The sequence below is a fragment of the Wolffia australiana genome, chromosome 6 (assembly GCF_029677425.1).
Source record: "Wolffia australiana isolate 7733 chromosome 6, ASM2967742v1".
Taxonomy (NCBI): Eukaryota; Viridiplantae; Streptophyta; class Magnoliopsida; order Alismatales; family Araceae; genus Wolffia; species Wolffia australiana.
The window spans coordinates 19,293,848-19,315,099 of record NC_135840.1 but is presented as its reverse complement, the minus strand read 5'-3'; the positions used below and the strand labels follow the sequence as shown (position 1 = coordinate 19,315,099).

General features: G+C 39.2%; 2 protein-coding genes across 6 annotated transcripts; one reads left to right on the top strand and one right to left on the bottom strand.

Moving 5' to 3' along the window:
* The first annotated feature begins 535 nt into the window (after nt 1-535).
* LOC144704423 (amino-terminal region of chorein) lies at nt 536-12,526 on the top strand. Of its 2 annotated transcripts, XM_078576839.1 has the most exons (20): nt 536-679; nt 766-854; nt 944-1,053; nt 1,131-1,185; nt 1,601-1,689; nt 2,154-2,220; nt 2,295-2,357; nt 3,247-3,417; nt 3,514-3,607; nt 3,711-3,790; nt 3,872-3,947; nt 4,051-4,094; nt 4,560-4,627; nt 5,281-5,366; nt 5,447-5,607; nt 5,714-6,995; nt 8,919-9,193; nt 10,763-10,960; nt 11,057-11,213; nt 12,075-12,526. In XM_078576839.1, exons 1-20 carry the CDS (start codon nt 568-570, stop codon nt 12,395-12,397), a joined length of 3,600 nt encoding a protein of 1,199 aa, XP_078432965.1. In that variant the 5' UTR covers nt 536-567; the 3' UTR covers nt 12,398-12,526. The 2 variants fall into 2 exon arrangements, with proteins under 2 accessions (XP_078432965.1, XP_078432966.1); XM_078576840.1 differs by lacking the exons at nt 536-679; nt 766-854; nt 944-1,053 and having other exon boundaries at nt 1,132-1,185; nt 1,608-1,689.
* A 67-nt stretch (nt 12,527-12,593) lies between these two features.
* Nucleotides 12,594-20,101, bottom strand: LOC144704424 (Zinc finger C-x8-C-x5-C-x3-H type family protein). 4 transcript variants are annotated; one of them, XM_078576844.1, is made up of 12 exons: nt 19,803-20,101; nt 17,662-18,348; nt 17,412-17,549; nt 16,579-16,612; nt 16,299-16,434; nt 16,162-16,218; nt 15,656-15,753; nt 15,528-15,599; nt 15,251-15,465; nt 14,839-15,053; nt 13,861-14,037; nt 12,594-12,761 (listed from the first exon to the last, which is right to left on the bottom strand). In XM_078576844.1, the coding sequence occupies exons 3-12, from the start codon at nt 17,446-17,448 to the stop codon at nt 12,666-12,668; spliced, it is 1,137 nt and encodes a 378-aa protein (XP_078432970.1). In that variant the 5' UTR covers nt 17,449-17,549; nt 17,662-18,348; nt 19,803-20,101; the 3' UTR covers nt 12,594-12,665. The 4 variants fall into 4 exon arrangements, with proteins under 4 accessions (XP_078432970.1, XP_078432968.1, XP_078432969.1 ...); XM_078576842.1 differs by having other exon boundaries at nt 17,682-18,348; XM_078576843.1 differs by lacking the exon at nt 19,803-20,101 and adding an exon at nt 18,894-19,785 and having other exon boundaries at nt 17,682-18,348.
* Nucleotides 20,102-21,252: the final 1,151 nt, after the last annotated feature.

The window sequence follows — 21,252 nt, the reverse complement described above, 5'->3', positions numbered from 1 at the left end:
GTTAAATCCCTTGTTGGTTTCATTCATAAAAAGTAAAGTTTCTAAAGTCATATGTCATTCGTGTTCATTCGCCAATGAACACGAACGAACCGAAGACCAACCCGAACTGAAATTTTCCTCCGTCAGTTCGTCGTCAAACAGTGTTCATTCGACGACGAAACACAAACTTTCCATCCCTATCCATTTCCCAACTGGATGGTCCTGGATGGGATGTTTTTTGGACAAGACTGTTTGGGACAACCCCAAAAAAATGGGACGTGTGATGGGACGAGAACCATCGAGCATCCCCGTCCCTAGTGACCGTACACTATAATGGCGATATCACCTGAGAGCAGTTCAAATGTTACTAGAATATATTTATTTGGTTTAAAGAAGCATGGTATTTTTCCATTAGAAATATCATGGGAAAAAATAATTTCTAAAAAACTCTTTGAAGGTGACAAGGTAGGCACGTGCAGTGGTTGTTCCTTGGCACGTGCGACAAGGTGGACTCTCTTTTGACCAGGTATAAAGGAACGAGAGGTGAGTTCTTCAGAAGGATTCGTCAGCGATCTGCTGGAGAGCAAGATGGAGTCGATTCTGGCCAGAGCGCTGGAGTACACGCTCAAATACTGGCTCAAATCCTTCACCAGAGAACAGTTCAAGCTCCACGGTCGCACCGCTCAGCTCTCCAATCTTGGTAAGCTCGGTTGGAACCGCGATTTGGTGAAGATCGGAGTAATCATGATGATTTTCTATGGTTTTTGTTGCCTGATTTTGATTCAGATATCAACGGCGACGCATTGCATGCAAGCGCGGGGTTGCCGCCCGCTCTGCACGTCACAAAAGCGAAAGTTGGGAAGTTAGAGATCACGGTAAGGAATTTTTTTTGTGTTTTTTTTTTGTTTTCGCTTCCTATTTGTTCTGAAATTTGGATCAGGAATGAATGACGATGCTTTTCTAGCTGCCGTCTGTGTCAAACGTGCAAGTCGAGCCGATTGTTGTTCGGATTGATCGTCTCAATTTAGTTCTTGAAGAGAATTCCGAAGGCAGCGATGCTTCGGGCTCCTGTAGGTAAATTCTCTTTTTATCTTTATGAATAAGCCCTTGAATCTGTATGCATGACGATGTCTTACTCGAAACTTGCACAGTGGCCATTCGTCGAGCGGTAACGTCAAAGGTGGTGGCTATGGATTCGCTGATAAGGTATCAAATGGATCTTTTTTTATTTTTGAGAACAATTGGATCAATTGGATCTATTTATCTTCTATATTTGCATTTTTCTTCCAAGAAATATTCTTCAGAAGGGGTTGCCAAATTTTTTTAATCCAACCAACACCCCTTTTCCCCTCACTTTCAACTCCGAGGTAGAATGCTCCAACAAATCCGTTTCTCTCAAGATTTATTTCTTTCATTAGCTTTGATTGATGATGGAATTTCACTGAAAGTGGCCACCGTCAATTTTTTTTCAGTTATCTTCTATATTTGCATTATTCTTCCTAGAAATATGCCTTAGATGGGTTTGCCAAACTTGCTTATTCATTAGATTGTTTCTTTCTTCTCATTACCAACTTTGTTTCTCTCATGTTTCTTTTTTCTCTTGAAATTTTGATTCAATTAGATTGCAGATGGAATTACATTGGAAGTGGGCACGGTGAATCTTTTGATTGAGACACGCGGTGGAGATCGGACGCAAGGCAATGCCACGTGGTACATCCATTCTGGCTGTAGCTTTAATATCTCTCTCTCGACCTTTGCTTTTCTTCTTTCTTTGAATACTGATTATGTGTGCGTACGTTTGTTGTGGACAGCTGAGCTAATGTTGAAAAGGAGATAGATTCTTATAATCGCCTTTATAATTTCCCCGTCATCTTTTCCAATGAATATTGCTATACCAAAGAGATATCCATGTTTATGTATTCTAGTGTTTCTAGAGTAAAATCTGGTTCAGGATACAAAACCAATTATCGGCGTGTAGGAGAACAATGTCCAGAAAGCTATGGAACAATACCCCCATATAATTATGCAATAAATTATGAAAGGACATTTTTATATTGGATTTGTATTATCTTCCTCCAGAAAACATTGTTTAAATTTTATATTTGATGATGCAGCGGTTAAGATTGGTAATCTTTGTTCTTATTATCTCAAATTCTTCCTTCTATGAACCCCAGGTTATCTCCCATAGCTTCCATCACTATGCGCAATTTCCTTCTATACACAACTAATGAAAATTGGCAGGTATGGTGCCTATTTTTGAGTTTAGGAAGATTGATCCAAAACTGACTTCTGAATTTTTTTTTTCTTTTGTACAGGCAGTAAACTTGAAGGAAGCGAGAGATTTTTCGGGAAATAAAAAATTTATATACGTTTTTAAGGTAATTTATGTCATCGCTTTTGTAGATTTCGACCTCAGCCTTTTATAATGTTCCACTGCGCTTCTATGAATCAAAAGAATTCAACCTACCCGAGGAAGTGCAATTTTTATCTTGCAGGACACCGATGGATTCAATGTTAGTAAGGCGTACAGTGGTACTTTTGGGGGTTATGTTGAGACAAAAGTATTCACGAGAAGAAGTACAGCTGTGGAGTCATGTACTGGATTGCTCCTAAGTTACATAGATTAGTTTGCCCTATTCTCTCTCTCTCTCTCTCTCTCTCTCCTTCACTCTTTATCTCTCTCTCCCCTCCCTCCCACTCTCTCTCTCTCCCCTCTCTCCCTCCACTCTCTCTGTCTCTCGCCCCTCCCTCCCTCCACTCTCTCTGTCTCTGTCTCTGTCTCTCTCTCTCTCTCTCTCCCCTCCCTCCCTCCACTCTCTCTCTCTCTCTTATTCTCTCCCTTACCCCCACCCTGGGTACCCAACATGATCAGTACAGTATGAACTCAGCCTCCTGGTTTGCCTATGGAAACTGCTGGTCTTACACTAAGACGATAAAAAGTCATGGTCTTGTGAAATCCCCAGATAGTTGGATAAAATGAAGAGGGTAGCAGAAAAAGAAAAGAGATGGCATTCCGGCTATAGGTTTTGAGGAAAGCTGTGTGCTTCCTCTTACAGTGTCAGGAGGATCTCTCTATCCCATATTAATTAACTTTTTCTAAGTTTAATCTTATTTTTATAATCCTCCCAGCTATTGGCCCCGTTGGTGTCTTTTTCGCAACATTATTTAAAGCATTCAATCACACTCATGACCTCCCTTTTTGCTCCATCAATCCTTTTTTGACTGTTGGAGAAGCACTTCTGACTGATGAATTTTATTTTTTTGCAGAAACTGGAGTGGGAATCTTTATTCGTCGATATTTTGCCTCACCCTGACATGTTTTCTGACGCATATATGATGTCACCCGAAAATGGGAGGGCCGAGAGGGACACTGATGGTGCTAAACGATTATTTTTTGGGGGAGAGCGGTTTTTAGAGGGGATATCTGGTTATGCTCATGTATGTAAAAACATTCTTGAGATACATTTATTCAGAGAGAACTATCCTTAGTTTATACTTGGATTTATGGTAGAAAGAATTTTTTTTCTAATTTAGATTACAGTACAAAGGACCGAGTACAATAATCCCCTAGGCCTTGACGTGAGACTGCATATCACAGAAGCCGTTTGTCCTTCTCTAAGTGAACCAGGTGCTATATCCTTATCAGCCCCTCATTTTGTTGGAATTATATATTTTGATTCAGCCTCGGCTATATTATGTTTGCATTTGATCGGGAGATGTTTATCTTCTAGGGTTACGTGCTCTTCTTCGGTTCATGACTGGATTTTATGTTTGTCTAAACCGGGGAGATATAGACCACAAGAAACCAAAGGTATGATTTTTAATCAAAAAGTTCCTTGAGGAAAAAAACTGGTTTTCATTGGGTTTGACACATAAAGGTGAACTTGACCAGAATAATGCAGAGGCAGCTGGACGTTCCATTGTCGCACTTCTTGTCGACCATATATTTGTCTGCATCAAAGATTCTGGTGATTTGCTTGTTGATTATGTTTGAAATTGATGAGCGAGCTACTCTATCGTTCTTTTATTTTGAATTAATGTATTAATTTGGCATAATGTTATCATTTTCAGAGTTTCAGCTTGAACTTTTAGTGCAGTCACTATATTTTTCGCGGGTAAGATCTCTTAAAATTTTTTCTTCATGTTTCCTTTTGCACTTTGCACTTCACACTTTTGATGTCATGAGGGAAATACACAAGAGGTGAGGGAGAGAGAGTTCCCTTCAGAGTCTTCAAGTGAGAGAGAATGAGAGGACAGATCAGAGGGAAGAGCCTAGGAAAGGAGAGATAGAGGGAAGCACTTGTAAAAGGGCAGAGAGAGTATTTACATGAATACTCAATTGACTTAACCAAAACATGCCTTACCCTTAGGTACTACTGGTTTTATAGGCTTGTGGTCCCTTTCGTTGGCTCTATTGGGCTATCCAGATACCTTGAAGGATAGGGTCGTCTTGGATGGGACAACTGTGGAAATAGAATTTTACTCTTCGCTCTATTTTCCAAGAATTTGCTGTGCCCTTTTCTTAATGAATAATACTCCAGTTTCTACATTTTTGAGCTAGGATTTTTTTTCATCCGTAGGCAAGTATTTCCAATGGAGAAAATACCAAACATCTGTCTCGTATAATGATTGGGGGCCTTTTTTTGAGGTAACCGAATGCTCTGAGCATAAGGTCTATTTAATTTAATTTTTTATTTATGCAATACTTTTGTGCATGGTGGCTTAACAAGGGAACTGTAATACTCCAAATTTAATATTGTGTTTTATTGGAAAAACCTTTGAAACTGCTTTCATTGCAAATTTTGCTTTCATCATCGACATTCTTTGTTGCAATTTTAGTGTTTATTTGAGAGGAGATCGGGATCCAAATGATGCGGAAGTTTTCTAAAAGAAGCCATAACTGAAAATTTCAGTGCATCACTAATGATGACCAATGGACATCGGCACAAATATAACTAAAATAAAAAAAAGGAATGCTTTGGAAAAAAATAATCAAATACATTTAGTGGGAACTTTTGGAACAAATACTTCAGTATTCTGGATTGTAGGAGGAAAAAATTCTTTGTAAAACCATGAAAATTCGTACAAGATGAGAGGTTGTGAAGTGGCTTTTGTGAAAAAATAAAGAATAAAAAATAAAAATTGAGTGCGGATTAGACTCAAGGTAGGAAAGCATTAATTCACATTGAGATGCTTATATCTTATATACTGTCTCTGAACTGGGAACCTATTTTCAGAAAAAAAATCAATTTTCGCAGAGAGCTCATGAGAAAATTTCCTTTTTTTATGTTACATGGACAGGGACTCCTTTTCACATCCTCCTTGCACCTTGATCCAGCCGTCAATGGAGTCTGATCTCAAATATCGACCTCAGGTTCCCAAATTTGGTAAGGCTCTTAACCAACCGAAAAGGCTTTCCTTCTGCCTTCTTATCTTTGAAGCTTTTTTTCGTGTACCACTTCTGCAGTCGATAATTTTTGTCCACCAATTTATCCTCTTGGGGTGGGAGTTGACTTCCCCGACAGTTCGTCTGTCCCTCTGATATGCATCCACTCTCTTCAGACCAGTCCTCCCCTTAATCCTCCATCATTCGCATCTGAAACAATTATAGAGTGTCTTCCTCTGATGGTACGTCTTAACAACTTCCACTCTCTTAGTCCATAAAAAGGGGATTTGAAGATCATCAGTCATGTCTTCTTGATGTCTTTGATGTTGGTTTTGATTCCCTTTTCAGATCACACTACAGGAAGAATCATGTTTACGGATTGCATCATTCCTAGCAGATGGAATTGTTATTAGCCCGGGTGCTGTTCTTCCAGATTCCTCCATCAATTCCATTATTTTCATGCTCAGACAATTTGATCTTATTGTTCCTCTGAATGGAAGAGAGTCATTTAACATAGTCGATAGTAGGAGCTTTCCCATTCAGAGCTTTTCCGGAGCAAGACTCCATGTTGAAAGCTTTGTTTTCTCGCAGTCTCCATTACTAAATTGTGAGCTTCTAAATATAGAAAGCGATCCATCGTGTTTTGCTCTGTGGCCTGGTCAGCCAATCGATTCCAGCCATAGGAAGTGGAAAACCCAGGTTTCACATCTCTCTATCTCTTTAGAAACCTTATCTTGTTCAAAAAGCCAAAAGATATCTTCAGGAGATTCTTCAGGTCTTTGGACTTGTGTTGAACTGGAAAAGTTGTGCTTTGAGGTGGCCATGGTGACCCCTGATGGCTCTCCTCTTGTGCACGTTCCTCCTCCGGGTGGAATAGTCAGAATTGGTGTAGCTTGCCAACAGTATCTTTCCAATGCATCTGTTGACCAGCTGTTCTTCATTCTTGATCTGTACACATACTTCGGCGACGTCAGCGAGCGGATAATGAAAATCAGTAAAAGCAGAAAACAACGAAGCAAGAGTGAATCCTCCCTGGAAAAGTTACTGGAAAAGGTCCCTAGTGACACAGCTGTGAGCCTAGTGGTGAGTGATCTTCAGCTCAAGTTTCTAGATACTTCTTCAATTGATTTCCAAGGAGAGCCCCTCGTGAAGTTCACCGGGGAGGACTTATTCATCAAAGTCTCTCATCGGACTTTAGGTGGAGCATTTGCAGTTTCGACAAACCTAAACTGGGGTAATGTTAGAGTGGAATGCGTTGATACGAAGGAGGTTCCTTTTGGGCAGAATCAAAATGAATACCCACAAATGAGATCAGTGTTCTGGATCAATGAGGACCGTCGAAAAGTAAACATGAAGGCAATTCCATTTTTGGCGGTAAATGCAGTGCATGTTATCCCATATTGTGTGAAGGATGCCGAGTGTCATAGCTTGAATGTGTCTGCCAAGGTTAGTGCTGTCCGTCTTGGAGGGGGAATGAGCTACACAGAGGTTTTGCTTCATCGCTTTGGTATTCTGGGAATGGACGGTGGGCCTGGAGAAGGGCTGAGAAAAGGGTTTGAGCGGTTATCGTCTGGGCCGTTGGCAAAGCTTCTAAGGGCATCACCACTCGCTGACTCTGGCAGACCACGAGGTATGTATATATATATATGTGTACTTATGATTGCATTTGGGTTATGTGAATCCTTTCAGGATTTTTTTTCTTTTTGATGATTCTTAGACATCTTTTAGTGCAGACCTTTTTAAAATTTTTTTTAATAAATATCCTCTTCAGATCTATTGGTGTGTTCATTTTCAGAATTTACCTTCAATTGATGTTTTTTTTTTGAAATATTCCTTTGATAGATGTTTTTACTTGGGACTTAATTAGAAAATTCACAGGAACTCCCTTGTCATGGATTTTGATAAAATTTTCTCACCAGTCAATTTTGGTGGATGATAACATCCATCTGAAAACCTACTTCTATTTGAGTTATATTTTATTTAGCCATGATTTGAAATCTCCTGGTTGTTGCCACATAGTGTGATTAATGGAAAGAGAAAAAAGAAGAGAGAAGAATTTGGGGCAAGAAGGAATAATTTTTATTGCTGAACTTGGCCCCCTTTTATAGAAGAAAAACTTCACTTGTTAGAAAGGGAATATTCCTAAGGAATATTCCCTGTTTCCAACGGTCATATATTTTGAATATATGACTGTTTGAAACAGAGAGGTCCAGCTGCTTTTAAAGCAGCTGGACTCTCCAACGGCTGGGTTTCAGCCGTTGGAGAGTTGGGCCTGACTGTGGTCAGGCCCAACATATATTAGGCCCTACTGGGCCTAATATATGGGCCCTACTGGGCCTACACTAATGGGCCCTTAATGGGCCCTTAGTGGGAAGTTAGGCGGCCCATGTTGGGCCTGAAGTAGTTATTTTTATTAATATCTCCTAGGGTTAGGCTATTACAGAGTACAAGGCCTCGGGCCCATTAGTTAGCTTAAACCCTACTAAGTATCCTCCATGACCTAACACATAGCTGTAAGAGATTCAAGGTGACTTGTCAGTCCATCAGATTCAATTCTTTTAGATGGGTTATGTTTTCCTGGTTATTATGTGCTAGTATTTGCATTACTTCTTTTCAGGACTTGCCTCCTTATTTTGTTCTAAGGCTAGAAAGAACACGAAAGTTGAAGAGAAACAAAAGAATGACACTTTTATTTTAGGCGATAGGGATATGTGTGTGATACGACTTGCGGTAACATTAAATACTTCTCTACTTAGAACTCACGAAATCATCAGGAATTCACCACGGTAAGTTCCAAGTTGAATAGAGAAAAGATTAGATGAGAAGAAAATATAGAAGGTAGCTCACCGGGTGGCTTCTCCCTCTGCGATGGGGCTTCCTCCCTCCGGATTAGCAGGCCTGCTCCTGCTGCTCCAGCCTTTCTGGCGGTAGTAACCGTCAGCCTCCAGATTCAAGAAATGCCTGATTCTCCCTCTGCACAGGTTACCTCTTTATTTTAAACTGGTTCACACGTGCTAGGACTGGCACGTGTGTTCTGGTTGGATAATTCATCTTGTAAAGAACATATCAGTGTGCAAGGTGCATAGAAGCTGTTGGCTGATGGGCCCATGAAGTGAGTTACAACAATCAACATTCCCTCAAAATTTGTGTCCCCCGTTGTATTCACAAGAAACTTTTAAACGGTATCCAAATACTTAGATCTTGAATTCTCTATTTATCTCAATCCTCAGTGGAGGCATGAAGGATGGGCTTAACATTAATCATTTTTTGTAAATAAAATCTTAGCATTAGTCATAGGTACATGCTACTTTCTGGCCTTTTTATTTTAGAATAATCTTTCACTTTTTTTCATGTGGAACAGGTTCATATTTTATCCATTTCTTGGGTGGTTAACGCTTTGTCGGTTGACCGCCTTAAATCACTTTTCAAAAAAAGATAGTTTATCCATTTCTTTTTATTTTATACTCTCAAACTAAAACTTAATAATAACCGACTCAATATTTCATTCCACTCTCTTCTCTGGGACTAACGTTTCTGCTTTTTATCTCTCTAGCTGATCATGCGAATGATGAAATCACTGTCAGATTCATGGAATTGGGTAAGCCGGATGATATAGATATAGCATTGGAGATGAACGACTGGTTATTTGCACTGCAAGGTCTCAGGGAGGGGGGAAGGGACCCCTTAACATACTTATATGAGGGAGCAGAAAGGCCAGAGAGATGTTGGCATGGAACATTCCAGAGTTTCAAAGTCAGCGCCAAAAGCACATCAAATGATGCTAAAAATTTGCGCAGAATAAACAAGTATCCTGTGCAATCCCTCACTGTAAGCTTCTTTCTGTTATCAAGGCCCTAATTATTTCGTATTTTTTCCTGTTCTCATTACCAATAGCTTTGAAGAAAAACCATTTTATTGCAATGATCATTTATTAACGATTTAATGTTTCCTATATTTTTCATTATTAAATTAACAGATGTATGTGGGCTTGGAACATATATTGCTAAAAGTTTGTCAGGATCTTCGTAGCTAGAAAATGCAATACAGATGCAACATGAAATGAAGGAAAGGAGAACACGCAAAGTGGAGAGAGGGAAATCTATATACTCACACAAACATTCTAACCATGCAAAACACCCGAACAGCTCCGCTGCAGTTGGAGCATTATGGTCTTGTGCACCTAGCTTGGAGCAAAGTGATGCCGCATGGGATCCAGGAAATTTTATTGGTAAACAAAGATCTGATAGCTTGGAACAAAGATCTGATAGGCGATCCTTTGATAAAATAGCAATAAATGCAAGACTTATAGGATCTTTGCTCCTTAAACTGGACATAGATCAGGTAGGAGTCATGAAGATGTGGAAGCGGGAATCATGATTAAGGAACTAGTTTGAAGGGATGTGGTTTAGGATCTCCTCTTCCATTTCATCCCTACTTATTTCCTTTTTTAATGTGCCCACGAATGAAAATTCTAAGAATAACCGTTCAGTTCAGTGGGGGTGATGGGGCCTTATAACCTGTTTTAACTAGTTTGAAGGGATTCGGTTTAGGATCTCCTCTTCCTTTTCATCCTCACTTATTTCCTTTTTTAACTGTGCCCACGAATAAAATTCTAAGAATAACCGTTCAGTTCAGTGAGGGTGATGGCGGCGTTCTTTGCATATACATATCGGTAAAATTTGGGCAGCAGGGTTTTTTTTTCCTTCTTAAGAAAAGAGGGAAGATCACCCGATGACAGTGACCAACCTGAATTTAATAATATATATGAACGTGAAATTCTTCAAAGACCAAAATGGTCCCCTTTCCATTCTTCGCTCCCTCCGAAGCTCTCCGCATCATGTAGGACGCTGCGGGATTGTTATGAATTGATTCTTTGAGAATGTTAGTTGGTATCTTTCTAAGGTTTAAAGATCATTTCGATGAAACTATACCCATGATTATTTCTCTTTATTGCATTGGCGGAAGGGCGGAAGGCTTCTTTTATCACAAAATTAGGGTCTAATTATCTCATTTATCCCGTGTCCATGAAGGAAACGGTGAAGTCAAAATCTAGTGATAATTACAGTGATAATATTGTTAATGTCAGCCGAAGAATCTCTCTCTCTCTCCATCTTTCTCTCTCTCTCTCTCCTATATTTCTCTCTCTTTGAGCCTGTACGAGTTAAGCCCATTAACTCAATCTTCTCTAGTCATCTAGAAAGTTCTAATTCTAGAACTATCCTGTAATTTCGGGATTCCCAAACCCTATAAAAGGGGTAGGGCCCATTGTTGTAAAACGATGAATTGGAAAGTACTATTTTGTTTCTATTCTGTGTCAGTTAAAGATCCATACCTAGGTTTACTAACTAAAGCGACTAAATCATCTTTAATGACCTGATTTGACGAGAATCACTGCAGGTATCAATGGAAGGTTTGAAGGCATTGAAGCCCCAATGGAGTGACGCTCCAGCGGATCCCCTCATCCCTCTCATCAAACGGGGGACTTCGCCGAGTGGAGGCTTGAACTTGGCGGTCAACTTGGCCATGTCTGAAGATGATGACGAGGAGATGAGCCGGTGGAATGTCGAAAGTTTGAATTTCTCGGTCAAAGAACCGGTAATCTTATGACTGTTGATGATCTGCTTTATCTACTCTTGAACTCCACAAAAAAATTACTATAGTTTTGGAACTGAGTTGTTTATTTTCTTCCAGGTTGATGTGGTGGTCACCAGGGATGAAGTAGAACAGCTCGTTGCACTTTGTGGGGAGGAGGTTGACTCCGTTGGAAGGATTACAGCTGGGGTTTTAAAACTTCTGAAGCTCGATGAATCAATCGGCCAGGCTACAATAGACCAGCTCAGCAATCTTGGTGCGTGTGACGATGTTTTTTCTACTATTTTTTTTAATTTCAACTGCTCACTTGCCCTTAGTTTTTCATGAGAAAAATATCCGTGCATTTTTAAATCTCTTCGGCTGAATAATTGGGAACTTCAAATCTCATTCATTTTTTGAACAGGGAGGTTTTAAGTGTTGGTATTAGATAGGGAGTTTTTATTCTCTAATTTTCTTTGTTTCTTTGTAACTCCACACATAGGGTATCTCACAATTTGAAACAATCGACCAGCTCAGCAATAGTAGTCCCTGCGAGGATTTTTTATTAAAATTAATTTATTTTAAGTCTCTTCTTGAGTTTAATAATATGGGGTACTCAATCTCCTCGTTCAATTTTTTGTCCATACAGCGAGGATTTTTTGTTTTTTTCCTATATAAAATACATAATTGCACCATGTCTCTCATTTACTTCCCTCATCTCAATTTTAAACACCAGCATTTATATCACGATTTTTTGTCTTAATAAGGATTCAATGCTGGTTAATAACTAGTGAAACAATCTTAAGTTTTGATTGGATTTTGAGTCAGTTTTCAGCTGTTCAAAACTATTTTTTTTTTTAAGAAATACAATGTTTTGCTCTTTAATCCTCCGCTTATATCCATCGACTGTTTCGTCACCATTAAAGAAAACATCATGTGACATCTTTAATTTCATAATTCAATAAAAAATTGGGGTTTTCCACTTGACCAACTACATCATAAATATCAATCTCTGCCCATCAATGTTTCATTTCAGTATCTCATATTTTGTCAAAGAAAAAAAAATGTATAATTTTCCACAGGATTCTTAATTTTATCAAACAACCTTTAACTAATAATACTTGAGACTTTCTTGCAGGGAGAGAGAGCGTGGACAGGATCTTCTCCCCTGAGAGGATGGGCCGGCGCAGCAGCCTCAGCCGTGGCAGCTACGACCCATTTCCTAGCCCTGTCGGCAGCACCGGCAGAACCCCAACCCTAACCCTAACCCTAAACCCGTCGACCATCGCCGGGCCATCGGTTACGTCTTTGGAAACCTTGCTCTCTGATTCACAGGCCAAATGCTCGTCCTTGGTGGCCGAGCTGGCCGGCCAAGAATCATCGCCTCAGCTTCTCGCAGAGATGAAGCAACTGCTAAAGAACATGGAGACCATCCAAGAACTCATGAAACTAAAATCTTGACCCACTGATGCAAGAAATTTTTAAAGTTCGCTTGCAGGCTCAGCATGTGAATTTTATGGCCAGGGCCACAATGTATGTGTATAAAATAATTCTAGGGTTGCATTTTTTTTATATTTCTTGTTTATTGTATTGCTCTGCATTTCAGGTCAGATCTACTAAGATTTTTCTATTTTTTTATAGACTTTTAAAAAAGGAGGAAAATCAAAGTGCTGAATCTGGACTCACTGGTAAGAGCACAAAAGCTTTTTTGTAAACATACAGCATGTTCCTAGATCTGCTCAATCTCGACCTCGCTATTACCGCCATCTCCGCCGACGTCCACGTCCACGTCTTCCACGTTGACTTCTTCGTCGTTTCCTTCGTACTAATGAATAATAAAAACATAAATGATTAGTTTTGGGAGCTAAATATGGAGAAAGTGGACTTCAAAACTGAATTTTAAAGTGAAATACTTGTTTGCCATAAAGTCAACGCAAGTCAAGGCAAATGTCAGACACAAAAGAATCAAAGTTCAAGAGTTTTCAAACCACACAAAAGAATTAAGCAAAGAAATCAAGTGTCAAGATTTGACCCATATAAATAAAAATCCAGTCACAAAATAAAATCAAAGTCCAAAAGTTTTCAAACCACACAAAGGAATTAAGCAAAGAAATCGCCCATCCTTAATTAAGTAAACGGCCAAAATTTGACAAGTTTTTAAGAATAACCAGGCACAAAATAAAATGGATGGCAAAAAAAATCTTCAAACCCACAAAGAAATTCAGCAAAGAAATCAACCATCACTACTTCATAGAGTCAACGGTCAAAATTTACCCATAGTAATAAAAATCAAGTCACAAAACAAAATCAAAGATAAAAACCTTCAAACCCACAAAGAAATTGAGCAAAGAAATCAACCATCACTACTTCATCACTAATTCATAGATTTTATTTATGCTTCAAAAAGTCAACGGTCAACATTTAACCCATATAAATAAAAATCCAGTCACCAACAAAATCAAAGTTCAAAAATCTTCAAACCCACAAAGAAATCAACCATCTCTGCTTCAAAAAGTCAACGGTCAAGATTTAACCCCATATAAATAAAAATCCAGTCACAAACAAAATCAAAGTTCAAAAATCTTCAAACCCACAAAGAAATTAACCATCTCTGCTTCGTAGAGTTAACGGCCAAGATTTAACACATAAATAAAAATCCAGACACAAACAAAATCAAAGTTCAAATATCATCAAACCCACAAAGAAGTCAACCATCTCCACTTTAAAAAGTCAACGAATCAAGATGTAACCCATAAAAAATAAAAATCTAGTCACAAAACAAAAATCAAAGATGAAAATCGTCGAAAAAAGTCCATAAATTAGCTCCTCGAAAAAAACATGGCAACGCCGCTAGGGAAAAGGAATTACAATGCAGGATGAGAGAGAAAGGAAGAGAAAGAGCTAGAGAGAGAGAGAGTCAGCACCTTGGAGAAGTGTGCGTGGTTGGGCTTGGGAGGGCGAGGGGGCATAAAGGGCAAGGCAGGCTTGTTGGGCTCTTCTTCAGACCTCTCCTCCATGTCCATGGCTTCGATGAACTCGTCCACTGCCTGGGCTGCCATGCTCGTTATCGGCACCCCCCGCCCAGAGTCAAAACCCCTCCCCTGTTACTTACATCTATTAGAAACATGGATAGGGTAGGAGAGAGATATGAATGTTGATGGGTATTGGTAGAGATAGAGAGATAGAGAGAGATAGAGATAGAGAGGGATGGAGGTAGGTCCAGATCTGAGTAAATAGATAGAGAGGTGGAGATGAATGGAAATCGATGTGGAGAAAAAAAGACAGGGATAAATGGAAAAAAATGAAGTTAAATAAGAGTATGATATGAATACATGGGAAATGCAGGATGAGGTCAGACAAGGCCCAGCTCGCAGGAGATAGATGATCCAAAGCTAATCCATAGTCAGAGGTTAATATCGGAAGAGCTAGAGAATTTGCCAGTTTTCAAAAGCTAGCAAAGAAAGAGAGTGGGAGAGAGAGAAAGATAATAAGGGAAGAGTTCAATAGTAACTAAATAAAGGCCAATAATGTTCATCCTTGAACTTAAAACCAGAAAGTTTGTGTGGGCCACAAGAATAGCTAAAAGAGAGAGATACAACAGTAGAATCAAATAGTCAACTTCCATTTTAGTTGAGCTCAGTAAAGAACAATCGAACTCTGTAAACCCGAAAAGAGGAGCACGGAAGAAAGGGTTGACATGTAAAACGGAGGAGTAAGGGACAGGGAAAGAAACAGAGAGAGAGAGAGAGAGAGAGAGAGAGAGAGAGAGGTGAGATCAGATCCACATGACTTCTCAATAAAGGAAGCCGCCTTCATCAATTAACGTTCAAAAAAACAGGAGACGCGCTTCAGTTGCTCGAATCCTAAACAGAGATGAGTGAGAAATGAGAGATCAAGAATACCTTTGTTGAAGGTGCTTTGGCAGGAGAGCCACCTGAGTCTTTGTAATGATAATCATCAGCCTGATTCAGCTTATGCACATCGTTTTTATAAAACTTTGCATTTGCTCCCTCATCTTCCTTGCTTCGACTTCCAACTTGAGAGATAGATAATTCACTCCTTACAACTCTGTCGCTTTTTGTTGAATTAAGAGACCGCTCCCTCTTCCGCGGCCCTCCTGAAGAATTAAAATAACAAGATCTAAAATAATTAGGTCACGGAAAAAGCATAAACCCTCAACTCTAAATCCTAAACTCGAAACCCTAAATCCTAACCTCAAAACCATAAACCTAAAACCCCAAAATCATAACCTTAAAGAGGAAAAAAAATTCTTAAACCCAAATTTGGTCAATAAAAGATTAAATTGAAACAGACCTATCTTTATTTCTTCTCCCGCGCCATTTTCAAACCTCAGTTTCTTCTTCATCGGAGAAGAATGGTTAAGCGTCTCCATCCTAGGGCTCACCCGTCCGTTGCCGCTTGGTTCCCCATCACTGACAGCATGGATACTCGAATCTTCTTCATTATTTAATTGTTTAGATGCGTCAAACTCAACCTGGCTGCACACCCTCTGGAGGCGAGCTTGCGACCTGTTGCAGTAATTTCTCTGTAATTATTCAGTTCAACTAATAATAAATATTCATGCACATACCTCTTTAACTCATCCTGTGCCCGCGTACAACGCATCTGAGCTTTGATGAACTTCTTGATTTTTGAGGTAAACCTAATAACAAATAGTATTAGAAATGGAATTCCATTAGATCGTGGTTAAAAACTGACCTCCTGCAGTCTTCTTGTTCCTTGTCCAGTTGTGACTCAAGCTCTTCGATCCTTGCTGAAAGCTTGTCCGCCTCTTGAACTTTCTCTTCGATAAATGCCTTAATTCAATAAAACATATTTATATAAAAATTAAATATATTTATATTAATTAGAAATAGAATCCGATGAGTGAGATACCTTGAAAACTAACGATTTCACAAGTTGGACAACGAATAAGAAAGACGCTGGCATACCATCAAAGCTTTAAGAAATCGAGCAATTCTAAAAAGCTTGATATTTCGAGAAATACAATAACAGAAGAATTTTTCATATATTTTTTTGCAAAAAAATATAAATATTCATAATTAAGAACAGATTCCAAGGAATAAGAGACTGAAAATAATGATTTCACGATAAAACTGGCAACCAACAGAGAATGCCTTTCCTTCTCAACCATTGAGCTTTAGAAAGAAATGGGGAAATTCTAAAGGGAAAAATATGATATCACAGCGGATGTCAACGTCTACCTCTAATTGGCACTTGTGATCATCAAACATATCGATGTCCAGTTGGGTTTGTTTCAACTGCAAGCGTTTTCAACAAAGTATGAAATGTCAAATGAGGAAGATCGACAAATATTTGAAAAAAGCATCTTATGAAGCACCTGATCTTCAATCGCATCTACTTCTCCATAAGAAGAAACCCTTTCACTTTTCATCGGATCATCAGCATAATCAGGTGATCTCATACTTGGCGACACATCACTATGACCATCAAGATGCTGCCTCTTCCTCAGTCCCCTGGCACAGAAAATGTAGAACATATAACCAGTGCAAATCTCAATTCTTTTTTTAGTTCTTGAAATCCTTGTAAATATTAGCCCAATCGGAAATTTGACTTATCTAGCGAACATTCATTAGAAAACTAGTCACCAGTTAATGTACCTCCTAGGTTCAGGCGATCTCGATGCACTGTTTCCTGAAAAATAATAATAACCGTGAGTTCTACACGAGGGTCGAATGCAACTTTTTTGGCAACAATATTCCAGTCCGTTCACGTTGAGACAGCAAATTAGAATTGAATATGTTCTGCGACCCACTAATGACATTACCATAAGAATGAAAAAGTTCAATGCAACGAGGAATATCTCAACTGCAACAAAGAAATTAATCACAAACATAGTGAAATCGAATGGTCTATGTTTTGAATCAATAAATTATTATTCTATACCCTTACCATTAAGATGGCAATCTGAATCAACTATTGGAATGCAAATAAATGAATAGCCTTTGCCAAACAATTATATTAAGGAAAATTTGGCGGCCAAATTATAATTTATGAAACAAAGTCTGATATAATACAAATGATTTTTTTTTCTCTTCAAAAAAGAGTTTAGTACACCAATGACATAAAATTTAGTCAAAGACAATTACCAAGTCTCTAAATAGAGGACTTCCTAACCACAGTTATGGAACCTTCCAATACTACAAATAATTCATTCTGAATCATTCAGACTACTTTTTACCCGAAACAAGTTAGTTGTGTTCTCTCCACAAGGAGATGATGTTTTGAATCAAAAGATCGGCTGAGAAAAATTGAATCAATCTTTGTCCAAATAATTCTGCATTTTAAATTTCGTTGGCCTAATTAAATGTTATGAAACACGACCCAATACAATACAACGCAGTTTTTTATAACCAAAATCAAGACATTTAATCAAAGCCAATTACTAATTCTATAGAATTAAGAGAGAATCAAGAAATTCAATATTAATCACCTCTATCATGCTGCCCTGATCTATTGCCATGAAACATCTGCCGTCCTCTCCCATCTCGACCGGGCGAATACCGACGACGGGGAGAATATCGTCTCACTAACCTATCTCTGAGGTCACCGCCACGAAACTCCCGTCTCCCTGTAAATTAAACCAAATTAAGATTATTCACAAATGAAAAGTGAAATTCACTACTTAGATATTCAAGTGGTGGAGTGGAAGCCTGCATAATCATAACACAGGCCAAGCTTACCATTAACATCAGAAACTTACTCAGAATGGGCAGAAGAAACCATACCCCCTCCAAATACCAATGAATCAACCAAATCATAGTACCATTAAAAAATAATCAACGAGATTTGTACCCATGATTTTGCTCTAGAATTATCGTCAGGCTTTGATATGACCAACAAAAATAGGGATGATAAATACATGGCCACGGAAGATTTTCTGATGGGGACCATCAATAGAATTTTGATCGTCTCTGTTAGAAGAAATACCGTTATGTGCTTCCGCTTCTCCAATAAAATAACGCGTTTAAAAGTACCATGAAGGTGACATAGTCTCGTTTGCTGCACATAACTTATTATCTTAATAGCGATAACTACAATAATTTGTTCCCTCCAAAAAGAATTGTATAAGGCTGCTTTCCAAACTGAAGACGATCACAAGTCACAGTATAATTCACTGCCTGCTTTAAATTCCAGAATAGATCACCTTCAACTGTAATACACAAATTCCACTAAAATGCCACGTCAGATTATGATAAGCGTTTTCCTTGTACAGGGCGAAAAACTGTAGGAAGAAATGTACGGACTCCCCGGCCAATTGATAATAAACCGAGAACCAAGAATTATCCCATATACGTTGGTGACAAACTTGAGGGACTGCATAAGAGTCTGATACATGCTGACGTAAAAACAAGAACAAGAATTTTCATCTGCAGTTCATTTTTACAGAGCAATGAAAACGTGGCAACCGTCAATATTTGTAATAAAAGAAGCAAGTATTCTTATCATAAGTAATCAAAAAATTGCAGCAGCAAAATAAAATCAACACTGAGAAGGTACAACACATTCCTACAGAGGAGACCAAGCAGCATTCAAATAAAAAATGCAGTCTTAAAACGACTGTATTCATTCGAAAGACAGAAGGCCATATCTGCGGTCATCAGTGGAAGGCTAACACGATCATGCTCATAAAATTATTTCGCCCCAAATGCTAACCGCAAAAACCAGAAAACTAAGCATAGAGATGATCAGTAAAAGTTCATCTACATTCCATCATTCACCACGACTTGGGTAATTTGGAGAATATCCGAGATAGTCAGTCTGCAAGTGATACACACATATTCTAGACCAAACTTAGATAAGACACATGGCAGCCTAGAATGAAATATTGCCCGTGTAAGGTATAGTTGCAATGTAGCAGAACTGCTTTAGACTCAAAAGTCATATTTAAAGCAAATCTTCAGAGATAAATCACCTGTGTGAAAGAGGTGGTGCACTGCAATTCTCATGTCATGTGGGATATTTGAGCTGACTTTAATATACAAACTGAGAAAAGTGGAGGAATCATAGCCAAGGCAACAGGAAGGCACAAACTTTCACTCATCTCCACTTCCGCCGCGATAATCGTTACATTCGTAGCTTGGGGCCGAACTTTTTTTAGGACCTCCTTAGAAATATTAAGAGCACTCACAGCATATTTTTCAGTATTCATCACTAAATTGAGAAGCTTTGACTGTTGTCCACATGTCACGCCACTGACCGAATCACTGTATCTCAAATGTCCTTAAAAATTGACATCTTTCCATAAAAAAGCAAAACGAACACCACAATGAAAGAATTCGACCCTATTCCACTTTAGTATGAAGATCACCTCAGGTATATAATAATGAAAATTCCCAGATGACCGAAATCAGATCCCAAATGATGGAAATAAAAAAACCGTTGGGTCCAGGGAGCATTCGCAGATAACAAAGACCCAAAAAAAGTTACGGACTTCAGTAAAAAAAAAGGAGTGACAAAACCATCGAAGCGGGAGAAATTTGACTCTAGTAGATATTGGCATTATGATCGTATTGTAACGAATTATCCAAAATGAGAGAAAACAGACCCCCATAGAAGGAAACAGTGAAATCGTTGGCTACAAGGAGGATTGATAGATAACGGAGGACCCCAAAAAACAAAAGTTATAGTCAAAAGCGCGCAAAACCGTCAACCCATGAAACAATTTCGCCTCTAACCGATTAAATAAAGAAGATCACACCTCAATTAAATGAGAGCGAGGGATTCCAGATGAGGGAAATCAGACCCGAAAAGATATGAATAGTCGAATGCTATGCTAGTAGATGAATAACAAAGGGCGAACAAAAAACGAGGACTTTCTCACCGTTCATGGATCCCCCGAACCGACGCAGCTCCGCCTCGCCATGGGCGAAAGAACAACTCTGGCGCGAACAGTGCCCCCTTTGGAAGAGAATGCATAATTTCGTCTTGTACAACTTCCGCTCCATCAGTCTGTACGCGAATCCAAGGCCAAGAACAGACCCAAATGCGAAGTACAAGATTGACGAATGCCTACCCAATGAAGAATTGGTAACGAATGCCTCGATGATATACGAAATACCCAGATCGAGGAAATCAGAAACCCTAATTCTCGCAGTTCGCGCGAGCCCTTTTGATCAAAAAGACCCCTCCTTTTCGGTTAAAGCCTCAGCTAGTCTTCGGGAACAGATGGCGCCAACATCCGTCGTCCGTCATCCGTTCATTAAAGTAATCCGTCCTCCGTTCATTGAAGTAATCCATCATCCGTCTTCCGTTCATTGAAGTAATCCATCATCCGTCTTCCTTTCATTAAAGTAATCCGTCTTCCTTTCATTAAAGTAATCCGTCATCCGTTCATTAAAGTAATCCGTCATCCGTCTTCCGTTCATTGAAGTAATCCATCATCCGTCTTCCTTTCATTAAAGTAATCCGTCATCCGTCTTCCTTTCATTAAAGTAATCCGTCATCCGTCTTCCGTTCATTACAGTAATCCGTCATCCGTCTTCCGTTCATTAAAGTCATCCGTCCCTTTTCTTCATATTTCATTTGTAGTCATTCATAATTTCGTAATTTCGCCTCACATGATGGTAAGGGAGGAATGACAAATGATGGTAGGGGGGGAGGGGGGTGGCCTGTGAATAATGTCCCTAACCGTCATATGTCATTTGTTCCATATCATCAGCTTTCATTCGTCCCTTATCCCGTCCCCTACCAGCATCTGTCATTTGTTCCTTACCGTCATCTGTCATTCCTCCCTTATCCCATCCCTTACCATCATCCATCATTCATTCCTTACTGTCATCTGTCATTCGTCACGTATCTCACCCCTTACCATCATCCGTCATTTGTTCCTTACCGTCATCTGTCATTCCTCCCTTATCCCATCCCTTATTATCATCCATCATTCATCCCTTACCGTCATCTGTCATTTGTCACATATCTCGTCCCTTACCATTATCTGTCATTCGTTCCTTACCGCCATTTGTAATCAGTCCTATATCGTTATTATTCACCCATCTCATACCATCATCCATAATTCATCCCTGCCTTATCGTGCTATGTTGTTTGGCTCATAGCGTCATTATTAGCCATCCCTTATTATCACTATTCATCCGCCCCTTACCGTCATCCATTATGCATCCCCAACTGTCATTTGCAAGTTGGAGTTCGCAGTTTGCGCGAGCCCTCTTGATCAAGAAAGACCCCCTCGTTTTCGCATAAAGCCTCAGCTAGTCTTGGGGAATGGATGATATTCCACATCCGACATCCGTCCTCTATCGTCTGTTCATTAAAGT

Bases quoted from the DNA above. Each gene is read 5' to 3' on its own strand.
- LOC144704423 (XM_078576839.1), top strand. From the start codon at position 568: ATGGAGTCGATTCTGGCCAGAGCGCTGGAGTACACGCTCAAATACTGG. The intron at 4,628-5,280 runs GTAACCGAATGC...TTACATGGACAG, and splicing joins ATTGGGGGCCTTTTTTTGAG to GGACTCCTTTTCACATCCTC. The intron at 5,608-5,713 runs GTACGTCTTAAC...TTCCCTTTTCAG, and splicing joins TAGAGTGTCTTCCTCTGATG to ATCACACTACAGGAAGAATC.
- LOC144704424 (XM_078576841.1), bottom strand. From the start codon at position 19,926: ATGGAGCGGAAGTTGTACAAGACGAAATTATGCATTCTCTTCCAAAGG. The intron at 16,613-17,411 runs GTGATTAATATT...ATTATTTTTCAG, and splicing joins ATCAGGGCAGCATGATAGAG to GAAACAGTGCATCGAGATCG. The intron at 14,038-14,838 runs GTATTCTTGATC...TGTAAGTAACAG, and splicing joins CCAAAGCACCTTCAACAAAG to GGGAGGGGTTTTGACTCTGG.